This window comes from Salmo salar, chromosome ssa15 (genome assembly GCF_905237065.1).
Source record: "Salmo salar chromosome ssa15, Ssal_v3.1, whole genome shotgun sequence".
Lineage (NCBI taxonomy): Eukaryota > Metazoa > Chordata > Actinopteri > Salmoniformes > Salmonidae > Salmo > Salmo salar.
The window spans coordinates 27,944,204-27,961,816 of record NC_059456.1 but is presented as its reverse complement, the minus strand read 5'-3'; the positions used below and the strand labels follow the sequence as shown (position 1 = coordinate 27,961,816).

Below are 17,613 nucleotides of genomic sequence, written 5' to 3'. Positions count from 1 at the left end.
ATGGGATTACTTCCTCCTCTTTCCCTCTCTATAGGGGGAACAGACAAGGTTGCCCAATTAGCCCCCACCTCTTTGCCCTCGCCATCGAACCGTTGGCTGAGGCTATTAGATCGTGCCCTGACATACATGGCTTTGAGGTGGGCCCCCATACCCATAAACTATCACTCTTTGCGGACGACCTTATCTTATTTCTAACAAACCCAGAACACTCCCTCTCTCACTTGCAGATCCTACTACAGTGTTATAGCTCTTTCTCTGGATATAAGGTTAACTTCGATAAAAGCGAAATCTTACCGCTGTCTGTCTTTGACGATCATACCATCAAGCACAAGTTTCCTTTTCGATGGTCGCCTCTGGGCTTCACATATTTGGGCATAATGGTGGATGGTAACCTGAACAACCTCTATAAACTCAATCTGGCCGGCTTGTTGCAGAAGGTGGAGGGTGACCTGTGTAGGTGGATGGACTTGCCTCTCACCCTACTGGGTAGAATCAATGTGATTAAAATGAATATCCTGCCCAGATTTCTATATTTGTTTCAATCTCTCCCTATCCCTGTGCCCGCAGCATTCTTTTCCTCTCTTGACAAGCTGACCAGACGGTTTATCTGGCATGGCAAAACCCTGAGGGTTAGCCTGGACAAACTGACCCTGGATTACGGTCAAGGGGGCTTAAACCTCCCCAATTTTAGAATGTACTACTGGGCTGCTCAGTCTAGGTTTCTGGCTCAGAGGTTTGACAATGGTCCCTCCCCCTCATGGTTGAACATTGAAAAGCTTGAGATGAATGATGACACGGGGGCAGAATTGTTTTACAAATGGGACAGAAAATCTATAAAAACCATCACAGACAACCCTTTAATCATACATTCTGTCCTGGCATGGTGTAAACTGCATGAGCTGTTCGGACGAGGGGGATTTCTCTCCCCTAAAACCCCTTTATGGAACAATAGATTGATCCCTATGTTTTTCCAGAATAGTAACTTTAGACCATGGTCTGATAAGGGGATCACTCTTCTGGAACACTGTTATGAGGAGGGAGTTCTTATGTCTTTTGAACAGCTGAAACAGAAATACCACTTGTCTAACAGGGACTTCTTTAGCTACCTACAACTACGAGACTTTATTAGGGTGACTCTCAAGGGACAATGGAACCTACCTAAGATGTCACCTATTGAACAATTCTGCCATGCAGACCAACCACTACTCAAGACCATTTCCCGTGTTTACGATGCTCTAATGTCAGTACTAACACTGCCTGAGCTAGATAAACCCCGACTTAGATGGGAAAAAGATCTGGGTATTGATCTTGATGAGGGCCTATGGAGTGACCTATGCAGGGATGGTGTTACATCCACATTGAACTCCAGATACAGATTGATCCAGTTTAATTTCCTCCATCAGCTCTATATCACCCCATCTAGACTGCACAAGTTCAATCCTGATATCTCCTCCCTATGTTTTAGATGTGGCTCAGATGAAGGAACATTCCTCCATTCCACTTGGCAGTGTTCAAAACTACATGGTTTCTGGCAGGGGGTATGCGATACCATATCCTCAATCCACGGGGTTGCATTCCCTTTAGACCCCGAGGTCTGCCTACTGGGTAACTATACTAACACCAATCTTAGGCAAAGTCATACTATAAAGCTAACAGAAATATTGCTAGCGATTGCCAAGAAATGTATTGCCTTGAAATGGAAATCGGATTCCCCCCTACCAGTGGCAATGTGGCTATCGGAAGTTAATAGTTGTATCCCACTGGAGAAAATCACTTACTGCTTGAGGAATAAGTTAAAGACATTTTACAGAATTTGGCAACCTTTTATTGACTATATGGAGAATCTCCCCCCACACCACATTGATTGAATCTCTATATAATTCTTATATAATGTTTCACACGTAATGTATAATATGTAGCTTACAGCAGGTGACCATATTAATCAATGTCTCATTATTATTATTAATATTTATTTTATTATGATTTATGTATCATGTATGTTTTTTATGTATTATGTATGCCCGTATATATAATTTTTATTTTTTATTACGCTCGTCTGTTACCGTCACTTTGTCCTTTGTTGTCTAACATATTTTCACTTTTGTTTTGAATGTTCTTAATTGGAAAATGCAAAAATAAAATATTCAAAAAAATTAAAAATAAAAGCCAGACTACGGTTTGCAACTGCACATGGGGACAAAGATCGTACTTTTTGGAGAAATGTCCTCTGGTCTGATGAAACAAAAATAGAACTGTTTGGCCATAATGACCATCGTTATGTTTGTTGTCCAAATGGACAATGACCCTAAGCATACTTCCAAAGTTGTGGCAAAATGGCTTAAGGACAACAAAGTCAAGGTATTGGAGAGGCCATCACAAAGCGCTGACGTCAATCCTATAGAAAATGTGTGGGCAGAACTGAAAAAGCGTGTGCGAGCAAGGAGGCCTACAAACCTGACTCAGTTATACCAGCTCTGTCAGGAGGAATGGAACAAAATTCACCAAACTTATTGTGGGAAGCTTGTGGAAGGCTGCCCGAAACATTTGACCCAAGTTAAACAATTTAAAGGCAATGCTACCAAATACTAATTGAGTGTATGTAAACTTCTGACTCACTGGGAATGTGATGAAAGAAAACAAAGCTGAAATGAGTAATTCTCTCTACTATTATTCTGACATTTCAAATTCTTAAAATGAAGTGGTGATCCTAACTGACCTAAGAGGGAATTTTTACTAGGATTAAATGTCAGGAATTGTGAAAAACTGAGTTTAAAATGTATTTGGCTAAGGAGTATGTAAACTTCCGACTTCAACTGTAAGTATGTGGACACCTCTTCAAATTAGTGAATTTGGTTATTTCAGTCTCATCTGTTGCTGACAGGTGTATAAAATCGAGCACACAGCCATGCAATCTCCGTAGACAAACATTGGCAGTAGAATGGCCCGTATTGAAGAGCTCAGTGACTTTCAACGTGGCACCATCATAGTCAGTTCGTCAAATTTCTTTCCTGCTTGAGCTGTCCCGGTCAACCGTAAGTGCTGTTATTGTAAAGTGGAAACAGCTAGGAGCAACAACATCTCAACCGCGAAGTGGTAGTTCACACAAGCTTACAGAACGGGAACGCCGAGTGCTAAAGCTTGTAGCGCGTAAAAATCATCTGTCCTCGGGTGCAACACTTACTACTGAGTTCCAAACTGCCTCTGGAAGCAACGTCAGCACAAGAACTGTTTGTCGGGAGCTTCATGAAATGGGTTTCCTTTGCCGAGCAGCCGCACACATGCCTAAGATCACCATGCGCAATGCCAAACGCCGGCTGTAGTGATGTAAAGCTTGCCGCCATTGGACTCTGGAGCAGTGGAAACGCGTTCTCTGGAGTGATGAATCACGCTTTACCATCTGACAGTCTGACAGACGAATCTGGGTTTGGCAGATGCCAGGAGAACGCTACCTGCCTCAATGCATAGTGCCAACTATGTGCATAAAGCTTGACTGGCCTGCACAGAGCCCTGACCTCAACCCCATCGAACACCTTTGGGATGATTTGGATCAACGACTGCGAGCCAGGCCTAATCACCCAACATCAGCGCCCGACCTCACTAATGCTTGTGGCTGAATGGAAGCAAGTCCCCACAGCAATGTTCCAACATCTAGTGGAAAGCCTTCCCAGAAGAGTGGAGGCTGTTATAGCAGCAAAGGCGGGGACCAACTGCACATTAATGCACATCATTTTGGAATCAGATGTTCAATGAGCATACTTTTGGTCATGTAGTGTATATAGAACCAAAAGGGTTCTACCTGGAACCAACTAGGGTTCTTCAATGGGTTCTCTTATGGGGAGAGCCGAAGAACCGTTTAAGGTTCTAGATAGCACCTTTATTTCTAAGAGTGTAGATGGCAGGTTTAGTGTTTGTACCTACCTCCCTCCCTCCCTTGTTTGTCAGCATTAAGTCTCCTAGTTTGAATGCATTAATTGACATCTAATGCTGATCGGCTCACTTGTATTCGCCACACACCTCTTTGTATGTGTCCCAAATTGCAACCAATCACTATTTAGTGCGCAATGTTTGACCAGAGCCCATGGGGCCCTGGTCAAAAGTTGTGCACTAAAGAGAATAGGGTGACATTTGGGATGCAGGCTAGTCTTTGCAAGATGAATGCAGGATGAGTCATCTCCTCTAACTCACAATGAGACAATCTCCTTGTATATTTTATTGTCATCTTGTTATTGACTAATGTGTTTGTATTATGAAAGGTTTGTTTTTTCTGTTCTTTCATAAAGATGAATTAAAGCAAACAAAGATTAGATTAGATGCAGCTGCAGGTTCTGAAGCTGGCCTAAGACTTTTATTAGCTGTTTATGCTATGCTAGTGTAATATACCTGTAAACAAAAGAAACTCAGAGACTCATGTCTGAAGGTTTATATTACCTGTATAATCATCTATACATTAACAGTATTTATACATGCATTTATACATTTAGAACCTGTTTCTTTAGTGTCTGATGAGGTTTCTGTCTGGAAAATTTCTCAGTCGAGATACGACAAGGGCAACGGAAGACTAGTGTTCATCAATATGTATTCCACACAGTCTCTCTCTCTCTCTCTCTCGCTCCCTCTTCTCCAACCCCCTCTCTGCTTTTTCATTCAATCTTTATGAGATGGTTTCTCATAAAGAGGCATCTCATCTCTCCAGTGTAGTGTCATCCAGCCCATACTTATAAAATGAATTCATGAGTTAGCTATTAAGATAGAGTAATGGTTCATGATGGTTCGGGGCGGTGGGTAGCCTAGTGGTCAGAGTGTTGGGCTAGTAACCTGAAGGTTGCTAGATTGAATCCCCGAGCTGACAATGTACAAATCTGTTGTTCTGCCCCTGAACAAGGCCCACTGTTCCTAGGCAATCATTGTAAATAAGAATTTGTTCTTAACTGACTTGCCTACTTAAATAAAGGTAAAATTTAAAAAAGAGACTGCAGTTTCCACTTCTGAATATTCTCCCTTGCAAAAAACATTGTCAACCTATTAGTACAAACTAACAAGTATGGTTCACCAGGGGCTGATGGTGGTTTGTAGAGAATATTTTCAGCCAATAGCCAGATGGAAAAGAGCTAGGTCATGTTCATGAGGCACCAAACACAGGAAAACGGACTGAAACAGGGCGGGACTAACTGGAATTGTCCAATAAGAAACACAAATGTTCGTTTTTATGTTGCAAAGTGTTTTCGGTTGCATGCCCTAATGAACACAACCCTGGTAGTCATGGGTGTGGTCAGTGTCACTTTACAGTAACTGTTAGTCCACACTCCTATAAAAGAAATGAGCAGAGGCCATTTGGAACTCAAGTATTGCCATTCATCTGCAGCTACGGTAACATATCTCCAATAATGATGTCACAGATGTATGTGGAGGGGTGGGGCCTCAGCTGATGACGTGGTGGCTGTCCAGGAGGACGGGCGGCTCACAGAGCAGCAGATCATCCTCTCCCATCATTGAGCTGTGCTCCGAGTTCACAAAGTTGGGAATGTCGAAGTGGTGCGACAGGAAGCTGTGTTCCCTCTGTGACTTTCCCTCCTCCGGAAGTCCCTGGAGGTCGATACCGCCGTCTCCCCGCTCGCTGGCATCCCCCGCCTCCCCCATCTCCTCCAACCCGAAGGAGCTGCGTCCTCCCAACCTCCCGCGGACCCTATGTGGCCCACATCCACCCCCTGCTCCCCCTCTCCCCTGCTTCTCCTTGCTGATGTAGAAGAGGGAGCGTGATTCGTCCAGAAGGGGGCGCGAGAAGGCCTTGTCCTCGTCGGCCAGGGAGTCCCCCTGGGGGCAGCGGATGTCCACGACGCAGTTCCCCAGCCGGTGGCGCTTCTCGCACGGCTCCGGGTTTCTGTTGGGGAGGGAGAATAGAGAGCGAGATGTTACAAGGAGAGGAGAGAGGGAGAGTGTGAAAGAGAGGCCTTCAATAGAGACCTTCATTTTAAAGTGTATTTATTCCAAGTATTTATAGAGCCAAACGTTCCAATAACTAGATCTTTCCCATAATATTCAACCAATTGCAGTCATGTGTTCATTGTCAACTCTTTCTATTGGTCCAGTTAATGGAAGTCGGCAATTGAAACAGGGGTTTCAGCTCAGTAATTGGGTCACCTGCCATCTTAAAGTAGGTGTGCCAGAATGTTTGTGTCAGTAGAATGTGCTTGGAGGAGGGAGAACAGGGGCCTCGCATTGATCAGTACTTCTTGAGAAGTCATTTAGGTCAGTCGAATGTTCAGTGACTCGAGCAAAACCAAAGTTTTCAGAATATCAGTACCCCTGTCTCTGAGCAGGTTAACTCATGCACATAAACATCAAATGTGGAGTGTATTGAGCCCATCCAGCAAGAAAGAAAAAGTGGGTTTAAACCTAAGGTGAAGCTGCCTAGAGCCCTCAAACTAAACTCTGGACCTCGAAGCCAGTTCCACTGCGTTTATTCATTGTTGCCCTCTAATCAGGGACTGATTTAGACCTGGGACACCAGGTGGGTTCAATTAATTATCCCTTTCAAATTCATCAAAGCGCTTTTCACCAAGGAAAAAAGCAGAACTCTAAAAGCAAGAGCTGGAGGGTCACCTGGAAAAAACACACTGATGAGAATTCGCATGAGCAGACTGTTATTCCATCAGATATCCGATCGAACAGCTGGAACATCAGATGGATGGCCTCTGAAATGGAACGAGGTTGCGGACGCAGTAAGATTGGCCCTGAGGCTGATGATGCTCTGGCCTAACGGGGTCTCGTACAGGCTATACAAGAGTGCACCTGACGTCTGTGGAGGCTAATGTGAGTGGCATAGGAGATGCAAGTCATACCAAACGCTTGGCAGAGAGCAGGAGTACTGATCCCTTAAGAAAAGGAGTCCTCAGATATCAGCCAATTCTGCCTCCTAAATGTAGAGGGTAAAACTTATTTTGCGCCACAGCTCAAAGGATGTCAAGCTATCTGGAAAGAAAGAATAGATCAGCTATGAAATTAGCAGATAGACTTTAATTATATCAAATAACATTACCTGCATAATTTTAACAAACTGGTTGATACAAACCAATGAAAAAAAGCAGGAATTCCAGGCTTGTTCTCCGAATGTCTGGAGCATGCATGCATGATCTGGAAGCAAATTCAGTCTGCCATGAGAGAGAAGAGAGATCTCCACACCATATTTCTTGACCTCACCACTGCATTCGGCTCAGTTCCACACAATCTCCTCTGGGCAACATTCGATTTCTTCAAGGTTCCATAGTCCATCACAACCCTTGTCAAGGCATACTTCCAAGACCTGCGACTCTTCAGAACACCAGAATTCACCAACACATGGCAGTGCATGGAAATTGGCTTACTGGCAGGTTGCACCATCTCTCTACTGGCTTTTACCATGGCTATGGAGGTGATAATGAAAACATCAAAGTGGGTAGTGAGCGATTGAAGTCCGGAGTGCGTCTACCACCCATCTGAGCATACATGACAACCATGACCACAACTGCAGCATGCACCAGGTGCCTGCTTGGATAACTTCAAGATAACGTCAAGAAGCATGTACATCACCAAAGGTAAACTGTCTGACAAAAGGTTTCTTCATCGATGATGAGCCAATACCAACAGAGCAGCCCATAAAAACCCTTGGAAGTATTGTATGATGCAAGCCGCAAGGACACAGACCAAGCCCAGGTGACGACGGTATGATGCAAGCCTCAAGGACACAGACCAAGCCCAGGTGACGACGGTATGATGCAAGCCTCAAGGACACAGACCGAGCCCAGGTGAAGATGGTATGATGCAAGCCTCAAGGACACAGACCAAGCCCAGGTGAAGATGGTATGATGCAAGTCTCAAGGACACAGACCATGCCCAGGTTCTAATGCAGACCATCAGAGGCCTCAAGAGCATTGACACGTCCATCCATCCTGCCAAGCTGAAGCTTTGAACCCCAGTGAACAACCATCAATGCCTTGCCTCCCAGAACACCTGACCCTACGCAACAAAAAGCATTTGTCCACAGAGAACAAAAACAGAGAAATCTCTCTCCAAGGACAGAGGCTGGAAAGCTGAATGCGGCCCTTGAATGGAAAATGCTGACGGATGTGGGCCAATGCCTCAGTTCCATCTGAGATACAACAGCTGTTACCAACCTAAGACCAAACCTGGTACTATGGTCTACTATGGTCCAACTCTTTGTGCGCTCTCTACTTTGTGGAGTTAACAGTGCCTTGGGAGGATAAGGTGGACGAGGCATACGAGAGGAAGAGGCTGAACTTGCAGTGGATACAGAGCAGGGAGGCTGGAAAGCAAGTTTGCCCAGTGGACGTTGGGTGTTGTGGATTTGTGGCAACATCTACTACCAGGTTGCTGAAGGACCTTGGGATCCACTGCCAAGCCTTATGTGAAACCATCAAGGCAACTTCAGAGGCTGCTGAAAGGGGTAGCCAGTGGCTCTGGCTGAAGAGAAAATAACCCAGATGGGCCTCAAAGTGAGCGGGAGGGAGATTGAGCAGGTATAGAGGGGGCTGGTTCTGGGATACCAGAATTCACTGTTGAGCCTTCTGGAAATGCTGTGGACTCATCAACAAAACATTTAAGATGGAAGGTGCCCACTTATCCCCATCTCAACAACATCAAGCAAGTTAAGTTAGTGCTCACAATCAACTATTGGCACAAAGGATTTATAACACCATGTCCTGTGTATTCAGAACTACTTTTAACTACGGTGAGCCATATCAGTTTTAGCTGCCAGTTTTGTATGTTTAACTTGCTCTGCTACTGCAGTTTTAAATAAATAAAGTAATTTTGAACAGGGCATTCTCAGTCCGATTTTAAGCCTTTTAAGTGTTAGAGTAATGGCCAGCTCTCTCACAGAGGCGGTTAGAGTGGGGGGGGTTAGAGAGGAGGGAAGAGAGAGGATAAAAGGAGAGAAGAGAAGAGGGGGTTAGAAAGAGAGGAGAGGATAAGAGAGAAGAGGGGAGGTTAGTTAAAGAGGTGAAGGGTTAGTAGAAGAAGGTAGGGGTGGCGAGAAATTCAATTTAATAGGACTTTAGGAAAGATTATGAGGATGGATGGAAAGGAAAGGGCAGAGAGAAGTCGATGAAAGAGCAGAGAAGTTAAGTGGCGAGGATGTGAGCAAGATGAAGAGGAGAGAACCCACTGGGCACAGACGTCAGTTCAAGTCTAGATTTACATTTGGTTGAGTTGTCAACTAACGTCAATTTAACGTGAAATCAACAACAAAAATGTCACCATGTCGTTGTATTTAGGTTAAAAGTTGGGTGAAAAAAAATACAAAATGACCTTACTTTTAGACTTTTTGCAAATCCAATCATTTTTCCACATTGATTCAACGTCATCACATAGATTTTTTGAGGTTGCAATGACGTGGAAACAACGTTGATTCAACAGTTGCCCAGTGGGAAGGGACAAAGTAGAAGGAGCAATACGTGTCAATGAATTTATATTACTTTCAAGGACAGCAATATAGCTCTTGTGAATGTCTTATAATCCAATATTTGATTGAATCCTTTATTAGATCGTGTGATTCAGAAATAATCTTAACAGGTTGATGATTTATCACATTACGGAGAGAACAGATTATATTCACTGGGTGATTACTGGATGTTTTTTTTCCCAAAGGTAGCCTTTCCTAACCTGGTCCCAGATCTGTTTGTGCTGTCTTGCCAATAACCATATGGGAGTGAGCAACACAATTGGTGCTTTTTCCATTGAGACTTACCTCCACACCAGTGTGTCACCAGCGTTTTGTGTTAATGGAAGCTCTAGTGTTAGTGTGTTTCCACTCCAGAGCAAAGCCATCTGCCTCTAAAGTGCCATGAAACAGCCTCGAGAGGTGAGACTTAATGGATTGATGCAGAGACAAATGAATATAAACAGATGAAAATAAAGCTCCTTATTTCTCCTTGACATATACCTCTCTTTCTTATTTATTATCTACTAATGGAAATCCTGCTGATGGCATATTAACCAAAAAGCTAAAAGTTATCCACAGTTGTTCTGCAATGCGGTAGGTAAGACGGTTGGGTATCAACAAGGAGGGAATCGGTCTTTGGCTCTGTCTCAATTGTCTAAAAATATGTTCTCTCCTCGGGTCTTCTCCTTCATTTGCACTGATTAGAAAAGACTTGGCAGGCGAAAACAATATGGTGGAAGCTCATCATTAGGCTGGCTTTCACCTGCTCAATTATTTTAGATTAGTGCAGATAACGGAGAGGTGGCAAGGAGGGGACAGACTGAGACAATTGAGAAAAAGGCCTTGAAACCGCAATGATAGTTTCTGGGGCTGTCCATGGTGCTGGAAGGGCTCCCAGCAAAGGGGGGAGAGGTAAGGGGTAGAGGGTTTCAGGGGAAAAGCAGAACGTAGATGGGGTAGACAGATTGCACGGTTTAGGGGGGGAAAGAGGGGCTGTTTTCAACTCACTCTTGGTGCGGGGCTCCTGTCTTGGTCAGCAGGGTGAGGACGAAGAACATGAAGACGACGAACACGGCTAGTCCCACCCAGAAGCCGATGACGATGGAGTCTGCAACATCAGATCAACAAGGGATTATGGTCCAGTTCCGGTCAGTAAATAGTCATTAAGTTGTAAAACAAGCACACTGCGTTGGAAGACGTTACATCATCTCCATCTCTCCCTCTGTCTTTCAGGTTTCTCTTATTCCCTCTCTTTAAATACAGTAAGATTGTTTTGGTGAGATTTTTGGATACGATGGAGAAGTGAATGCAACATATGTATTATTAACTTGCCGATTCCATTTTATATACAGCGGCTTGCGAAAGTATTCACCCACCTTGGCATTTTTCCTATTTTGTTGCCTTACAACCTGGAATTAAAATTGATTTTTGTGGGGTTTGTATCATTTGATTTACACAACATGCCCACCACTTTGAAGATGCAAAATATTTTTTCTTGTAAAACAAACAAGAATAAAGACAAAAAAACTGAAAACTTGAGCGTGCATAACTTTTCACCCCCCCCACCACATTTTTCCAGCAATTATAGCTGCAAGTCTCTTGGGGTATGTCTCTATAAGCTTGGCACATCTAGCCACTGGGATTTTTGCCAATTCTTCAAGGCAAAACTGCTCCAGCTCCTTCAAGTTGGATGGGTTCCGCTGATGTACTGCAATCTTTAATTCATACCACAGATTCTCAATTGGATTGAGGTCTGGGCTTTGACTAGGCCATTCCAAGTCATTTAAATGTTTCCCCTTAAACCACTCGAGTTTTGCTTTAGCAGTATGCTTACGGTCATTGTCCTGCTGGAAGGTGAACCTCTGTCCCAGTCTCAAATCTCTGGAAGACTGAAACAGGTTTCCCCTCAAGAATTTGCCTGTATTTAGCACCATCCATCATTCCTTCAATTCTGACCAGTTTCCCAGTCCCTGCCGATGAAAAATATCCCCACAGCATGCTGCCACCACCATGCTTCACTGTGGGGATGGTATTCTCGGGGTGATGAGAGGTGTTGGGTTTGCGCCAGATATAGCGTTTTCTTTGATGGCCAAAAAGCTACATTTTTGTCTCATCTGACCAGAGTACCATCTCCATATGTTTGGGCAGTCTCCCACATACCTTTTGGAGAACACCAAACATGTTTGCTTATTTTTTTCCGGCCACTCTTCCATAATTCCCAGCTCTGTGGAGTGTATGGCTTAAAGTGGTCCTATGGACAGATACTCCAATCTTCGCGGTTGTGCTTTGCAGCTCCTTCAGGGTTATCTTTGGTCTCTTTGTTGCCTCTCTGATTAATTGTCACGTCCTGACCAGTATAAGGGGTTATTTGTTATTGTAGTTTGGTCAGGACGTGGCAGGGGGTGTTTGTTTAGAGTGTTTCGGGGTTTGTTGGGCTATGTTCATATTTAAGAGGGGTGTTTGTTTAGTGTTTTGGGGTTTGTTGGGCTATGTTCTTTGTTAGTCTTTTTCTATGTTAGTTCTAGTATGTCCATTTCTATGTGATGTTTATTGGGTGGCCCTTCAATTGGAAGCAGCTGCTCCTCGTTGCTTCTAATTGAAGGTCCTATTTAAGAGGGGTGTTTTTCTATGGGATTTGTGGGTAGTTGTTCCTTGTTTAGTGTTTGTTGCACCTGACAGGACTGTTTCGTCATTGTTTGTATACGTATTTAGTTGTTTCTCCTTCTTCAAATAAAAAGAAGATGAGTATACATATTCCCACTACATTTTGGTCCAATCCATACGACAACCGTGACATTAATGCCCTCCTTGCCTGGTCTGCAAGTTTTAGTGGGCGGCACTCTCTTGGCAGGTTAGTTGTGGTGTCATATTAGTTCACATTTTTTTTATAATGGATTTAATGGTGCTCTGTGGGATGTTCAAAGTTTCTGATTTATTTTTTATAACTCAACCCTGATCTGTACTTCTCCATAACTTTGTCCCTGACCTGTTTGGAGAGCTCCTTGGTCTTCATAGTGCCACTTGCTTGGTGGTGCCCCTTGCTTAGTGATGTTGCAGACTCTGGGCTCTTTCAGAACAGGTTTATATATACTGAGATCATGTGATACTTAAATAAAGTCTACCAGTGTGCAATCTAACTAATTATGTGACTTCTGAAGGTAGTTGGTTGCACCAGATCTTATTTAGGGGCTTCACAGCAAAGGGGGTGAATAAACATGCACGCACCACTTTCACGTTTGTTATTTTTAGAAACAAGTAATTATTTTCGCTTCACAAATTTGGACTATTTGTGTATGTCCATTACATAAAATCCAAATAAAAATCCATTTCAATTACAGGTTGTAATGCAACAAAATAGTTAAAACGCCAAGGGGGGGGTGAGTACTTTTGCAAGGCACTGTAAATCTAGGCCTATAGGGTTTGGCTATATATTTTTTTTATCCCGGGATGAATTTAAACAATAGCTGTTGATGACTTCCTAAATGCTTTAGTCCTAAATAACAGAATTGAATATAAACTCAGCAAAAAAAGAAACGTCCTCTCACTATCAACTGCGTTTATATTCAGCAAACTTAACATGTGTAAATATTTGTATGAACATAACAAGATTCAACAACTGAAACAAACTGAACAAGTTCCACAGACATGTGACTAACAAAAATAGAATAATGTGTCCCTGAACAAAGGGGGGGGGGTCAAAATCAAAGTGACAGTCAGTATCTGGTGTGGCCACCAGCTGCATTAAGTACTGCAGTGCATCTCCTCCTCATGGGCACCAGACTTGCCAGTTCTTGCTGTGAGATGTTACCCCAATCTTCCACCCAGGCATTTGCATGTTCTCGGACATTTCTGGGGGGAATGGCCCTAGCCCTCACCCTCCGATCCAACAGGTTCCAGACGTGCACAATGGGATTGAGATCCGGGCTCTTCGCTGGCCATGGCAGAACACTGACATTCCAGTCTTGCAGGAAATCATGCACAGAACAAGCAGTATGGCTGGTGGCAATGTCATGCTGGGTGGGTCATGTCAGGATGAGCCTGCAGGAAGGGTACCACATGAGGGAGGAAGATGTCTTCCCTGTAACGCACAGCGTTGAGATTGCCTGCAATGACAACAAGCTCAGTCCGATGATGCTGTGACATACTGCCCCAGACCATGACGGACCCTCCACCTCCAAATCGATCCTGCTCCAGAGTACAGGCCTCGGTGTAACGCTCATTTCTTTGACGATAAATGCGAATCCGAACATCACCCCTGGTGAGACAAAAACGCGACTCATCAGTGAAGAGCACTTTTTGCCAGTCCTGTCTGGTCCAGCGACGGTGGGTTTGTGCCCATAGGTGACGTTGTTGCCGGTGATGTCTGGTGAGGACCTGCCTTACAACAGGCCTACAAGCCCTCAGTCCAGCCTCTCTCAGCCTATTGTGGACAGTCTGAGCACTGATGGAGGGATTGTGCGTTCCTGGTGTAACTCAGGCAGTTGTTGTTGCCATCCTGTACCTGTCCCGCAGGTGTGATGTTCGGATGTACCAATCCTGTGCAGGTGTTGTGACACGTGGTCTGCCATGATCAGCTGTCCGTCCTGTCTCCCTGTAGCGCTGTCTTAGGCGTCTCACAGTACGGACATGGCAATTTATTGCCCTGGCCACATCTGCAGTCCTCATGCCTCCTTGCAGCATACCTAAGGCACGTTCACACAGATGAGCAGGGACCCTGGGCATCTTTCTTTTGGTGTTTTTCAGAGTCAGTAGAAAGGCCTCTTTAGTGTCCTAAGTATTCATAACTGTGACCTTAATTGGCTACCGTCTGTAAGCGTTTTAACAACCGTTCCACAGGTGCATGTTCATTAATTGTTTATGGTTCATTGAACAAGCATGGGAAACAAATTATCTTTGAAAGACAGGGTCCTGAAAAAGGGACGTTTCCTTTTTTGCTGAGTTTATATGATTGAAGTATTGTAACATTTAATTTGCTCTGTTAAACTTACCCTTTGGAATGACTTTGATCGCAACAGTGAATCTATTAGGTGTAGATTTCTCAAATCATTCTCACATTGGTAATACTCAGTGAAAAATATCTAAGCTGGGCTTGGTTAAAACCCTGGATGGAAGATCAAAGGGATAGCTGTAGATGGCTCAACTCTCCAGTAGGAGGTTCTGCCCAGCTTATAATTAAGCAATAAGGCACGAGGGGTTGTGGTATATGGCCAATATACCACGGCTAAGGGCTGTTCTTATACACGACGCATCGCGGAGTGCCTGGACACTGCCCTTAGCCGTGGTATATTGGCCATATACCACAAACCCCCGAGGTGCCTTATTGCTATTATAAACTGGTTACCAATGTAATTAGAGCAGTAAAAATAAATGTTGTCATACCCTTGTTATACGGTCTGATATACCACGGCTGTCAGCCAATTAGCATTCAGGGCTCGAACCACCCAGTTTATTATTTTTTCTTATAGCAGATATTGCATAGAGTATCTGATGTTGCTTCAAAGGTACAAATTCAACATATTTTATGAGGTTGGTTGAAAATTGGTTACCATAATGACATAATCCTGTGGTTGAATTTTCACTCAAAACAACAGTTGATGACTTTTTGCAAATCCACTGTATTTTCCACATAGATTCCACATCACAATATGTTGACAAATGATGTTGAAACAAGGTTGATTGAACCAGTTTGTGCCCAGTGGGGTCCCACTGATTTGGGGGGAAAAAGGAGCATTACAATCAGGGAAGCAGCTGCCTGATGCAATTATAGAAACCCAATTAAAATAGAGGATAGACGTGGTGGGAGTGTAAACAAACATGCACGCGCGCAGACACACACGCACAGCGACAAATTCACGCCGACAAAATGTCATGTACACACGCACACACACTCAATCAATTGACTTGTCTAGCGTTTCATTAAGAGGCCAGGGCAGGCGTTTAGTAAAATAAGATGTCACTCACATCGATGAGCCTTGAGACCCTCGAAAGACACGGGCTCGTCATCATCATAATATTCATACTGCCACACATAATCACTGCCACGTGTGCTGCTGGGTCGACTTTGATTATAATTATGGATTTCGGACATCTCAAATGGACTGTGTCACTGGGTTTACCAGACCTAAGAGAAGATAAAAAATAACAGCAAAAGTATTGGCATGCTGAACAACCGACTTACACCAGGGCATCTGTATGAAAACCGAACCATAAACATTTTCCAGAAATATAAGAACAGATGAAAAGTTTCCAATTGAAGTAAAATGTTCACGTTTTTTTTTTTACAATAGCCTACCTGCATTTCATTCCGAATTTAGAAATCCTACAAATGCTCCAACACATTTATCCAGCATCCACTCTTGGAAACGGTAATTCAGTCGTGAACAAATTCCGAGACACGGAGCGTCAAAAGCGAATTCAAGATAAGAGAAAAGTAGAAAAACCACCACAAATAGACACAAACTCAGCTGCGTTATTTTCAAGCCTGTGCATCAACTGGACATCACACCTAGGCTATGCATCACACTGCTACTATAGAAGCCTGCAAAGCGCAGTATCAAGTAGCCTCCGCACGAGGGTTCACTGCGGTTGGATAAGCAGCAGCGCGGGTGGGATACCGTCTGACGCAACCTAAGATAATATATTCATACTGGTCTGTTTTGGGTATTGAATTGGATTGGATGAGCGAAGGGAGACATTGTCGTCAAAAATCTAGTGAATGGGTAAAGGCAGTAATGTAGGAATATTGTAAAAAATATGTTAGGCCTCATAAAGGGGCAATCTGTGATTGATACATCAATTTTGGGACTGAAATTAAATTAACCTTACATAGCCATTGATTCTTGAAGAATATAACATACACATGCCTCATGAGATTGGTTCAACTGTCTAACACCACCAGAACCCAAAATATAAGCTTGTTTTACTCCTTTGTTTGTAAAAAATATGGTTGTAAACAAACACTATAGCCTCACAACACGGTTAAAACTATAATGTTGATACCATATCATGAACTTGAGAGTGCTTACATTTCTACAGACCCATCCTTCAGCTGTAAGGTTATTATAGTTTTGTGATTTTGTAATAGTTTTTATTTATTAGAGTTTTATAAAATAATTTATATTCCAATTTTATATGATTTAGTTTCAGATTCAGATGTAGTTGTAGTGTTAGGGACAGACAGGAGCCTATGTGTGGGAGGCTAGGAGACATTTAAGTGTTTTAGGCGTATAGTTGGTGTTTTTGGGGATGTCACTTCCTGCCACAGGGGGGTAAGATATAAGGTGATGAGGTTTGGTTATGTTCCAATTATAAATCAATCTTAATGTGACTTGGATTTAAAAGGATAATCGTCGGCAGGGGCACTCCTGTCAGGGTTTTCGCTGCTGGTCATTCGAGTCAAGTGCAGGAGAGCAGAGAATAGGTGATCAGGCAACTTTATTAGCCAAGAGCAACAAACAGATGGGCGCAAACAGCTACAACTCAAGCCAACCAACAAAAGTGACAAGCGCAAAATTACATCAATAATATAACAATAAGGTTCACCAGTAATTCCCCAAATAGGGAACAGGCAATGCCCAGGGTGAAAAACCAGACTGGCGCGATACAACAAACACAAAACAAAACAATTCCACACAAAGACATGGGGGGAACAGAGGAATATATATATGCAGTGTGATTAGGGAATATAAACCAGGTATGCGGGGAACAAGACAAAACAAATGGAACAATGAAAAATGGAGTGGCGATGGCTAGAAGGCCGGTAATGTCGACCGCCGAACGCCGCCCGAACAAGGAGGGGAGCCGACTTCGGCGGAAGTCGTGACAACTCCAGGGATTTTGGGCCCCATGAAAATATATCATATTGGGCCCCACCACCACAGGCCACACCTACCCTGCCCAATTGCTGTAACCACACACCTCCAGAACCCAATCGACCATCCAAAGCTTTAAATAACTCTATCTTTGCAGGCTTGTAACTCTCTTGTAGTCCAATATTTACTGTACGATATTTACTGACAGTGAGCTGTGAAAATGTAACACTGGGCAGACATGCATGCAACATTCTGCATACAGTGGAATTCACTATTTAATGCAAGAATGATACCCTCTATAAGAAATGTGCTAAAGGCCATCTTTCACAGTCTACATGTAATTTTAATGGTACAATTCTTGAATGG

At 43.5% G+C, this 17,613-nt stretch overlaps 1 protein-coding gene across 1 annotated transcript; it reads right to left on the bottom strand.

Moving 5' to 3' along the window:
- Positions 1 to 4,417: 4,417 nt before the first annotated feature.
- On the bottom strand, positions 4,418 to 16,014 carry LOC106571234 (melanocortin-2 receptor accessory protein 2A). Its single transcript, XM_014144024.2, has 4 exons — positions 15,729 to 16,014; positions 15,398 to 15,557; positions 10,445 to 10,544; positions 4,418 to 5,878 (listed from the first exon to the last, which is right to left on the bottom strand). The coding sequence occupies exons 2-4, from the start codon at positions 15,522 to 15,524 to the stop codon at positions 5,419 to 5,421; spliced, it is 687 nt and encodes a 228-aa protein (XP_013999499.1). The 5' UTR covers positions 15,525 to 15,557; positions 15,729 to 16,014; the 3' UTR covers positions 4,418 to 5,418.
- Between the last annotated feature and the right edge of the window lie 1,599 nt (positions 16,015 to 17,613).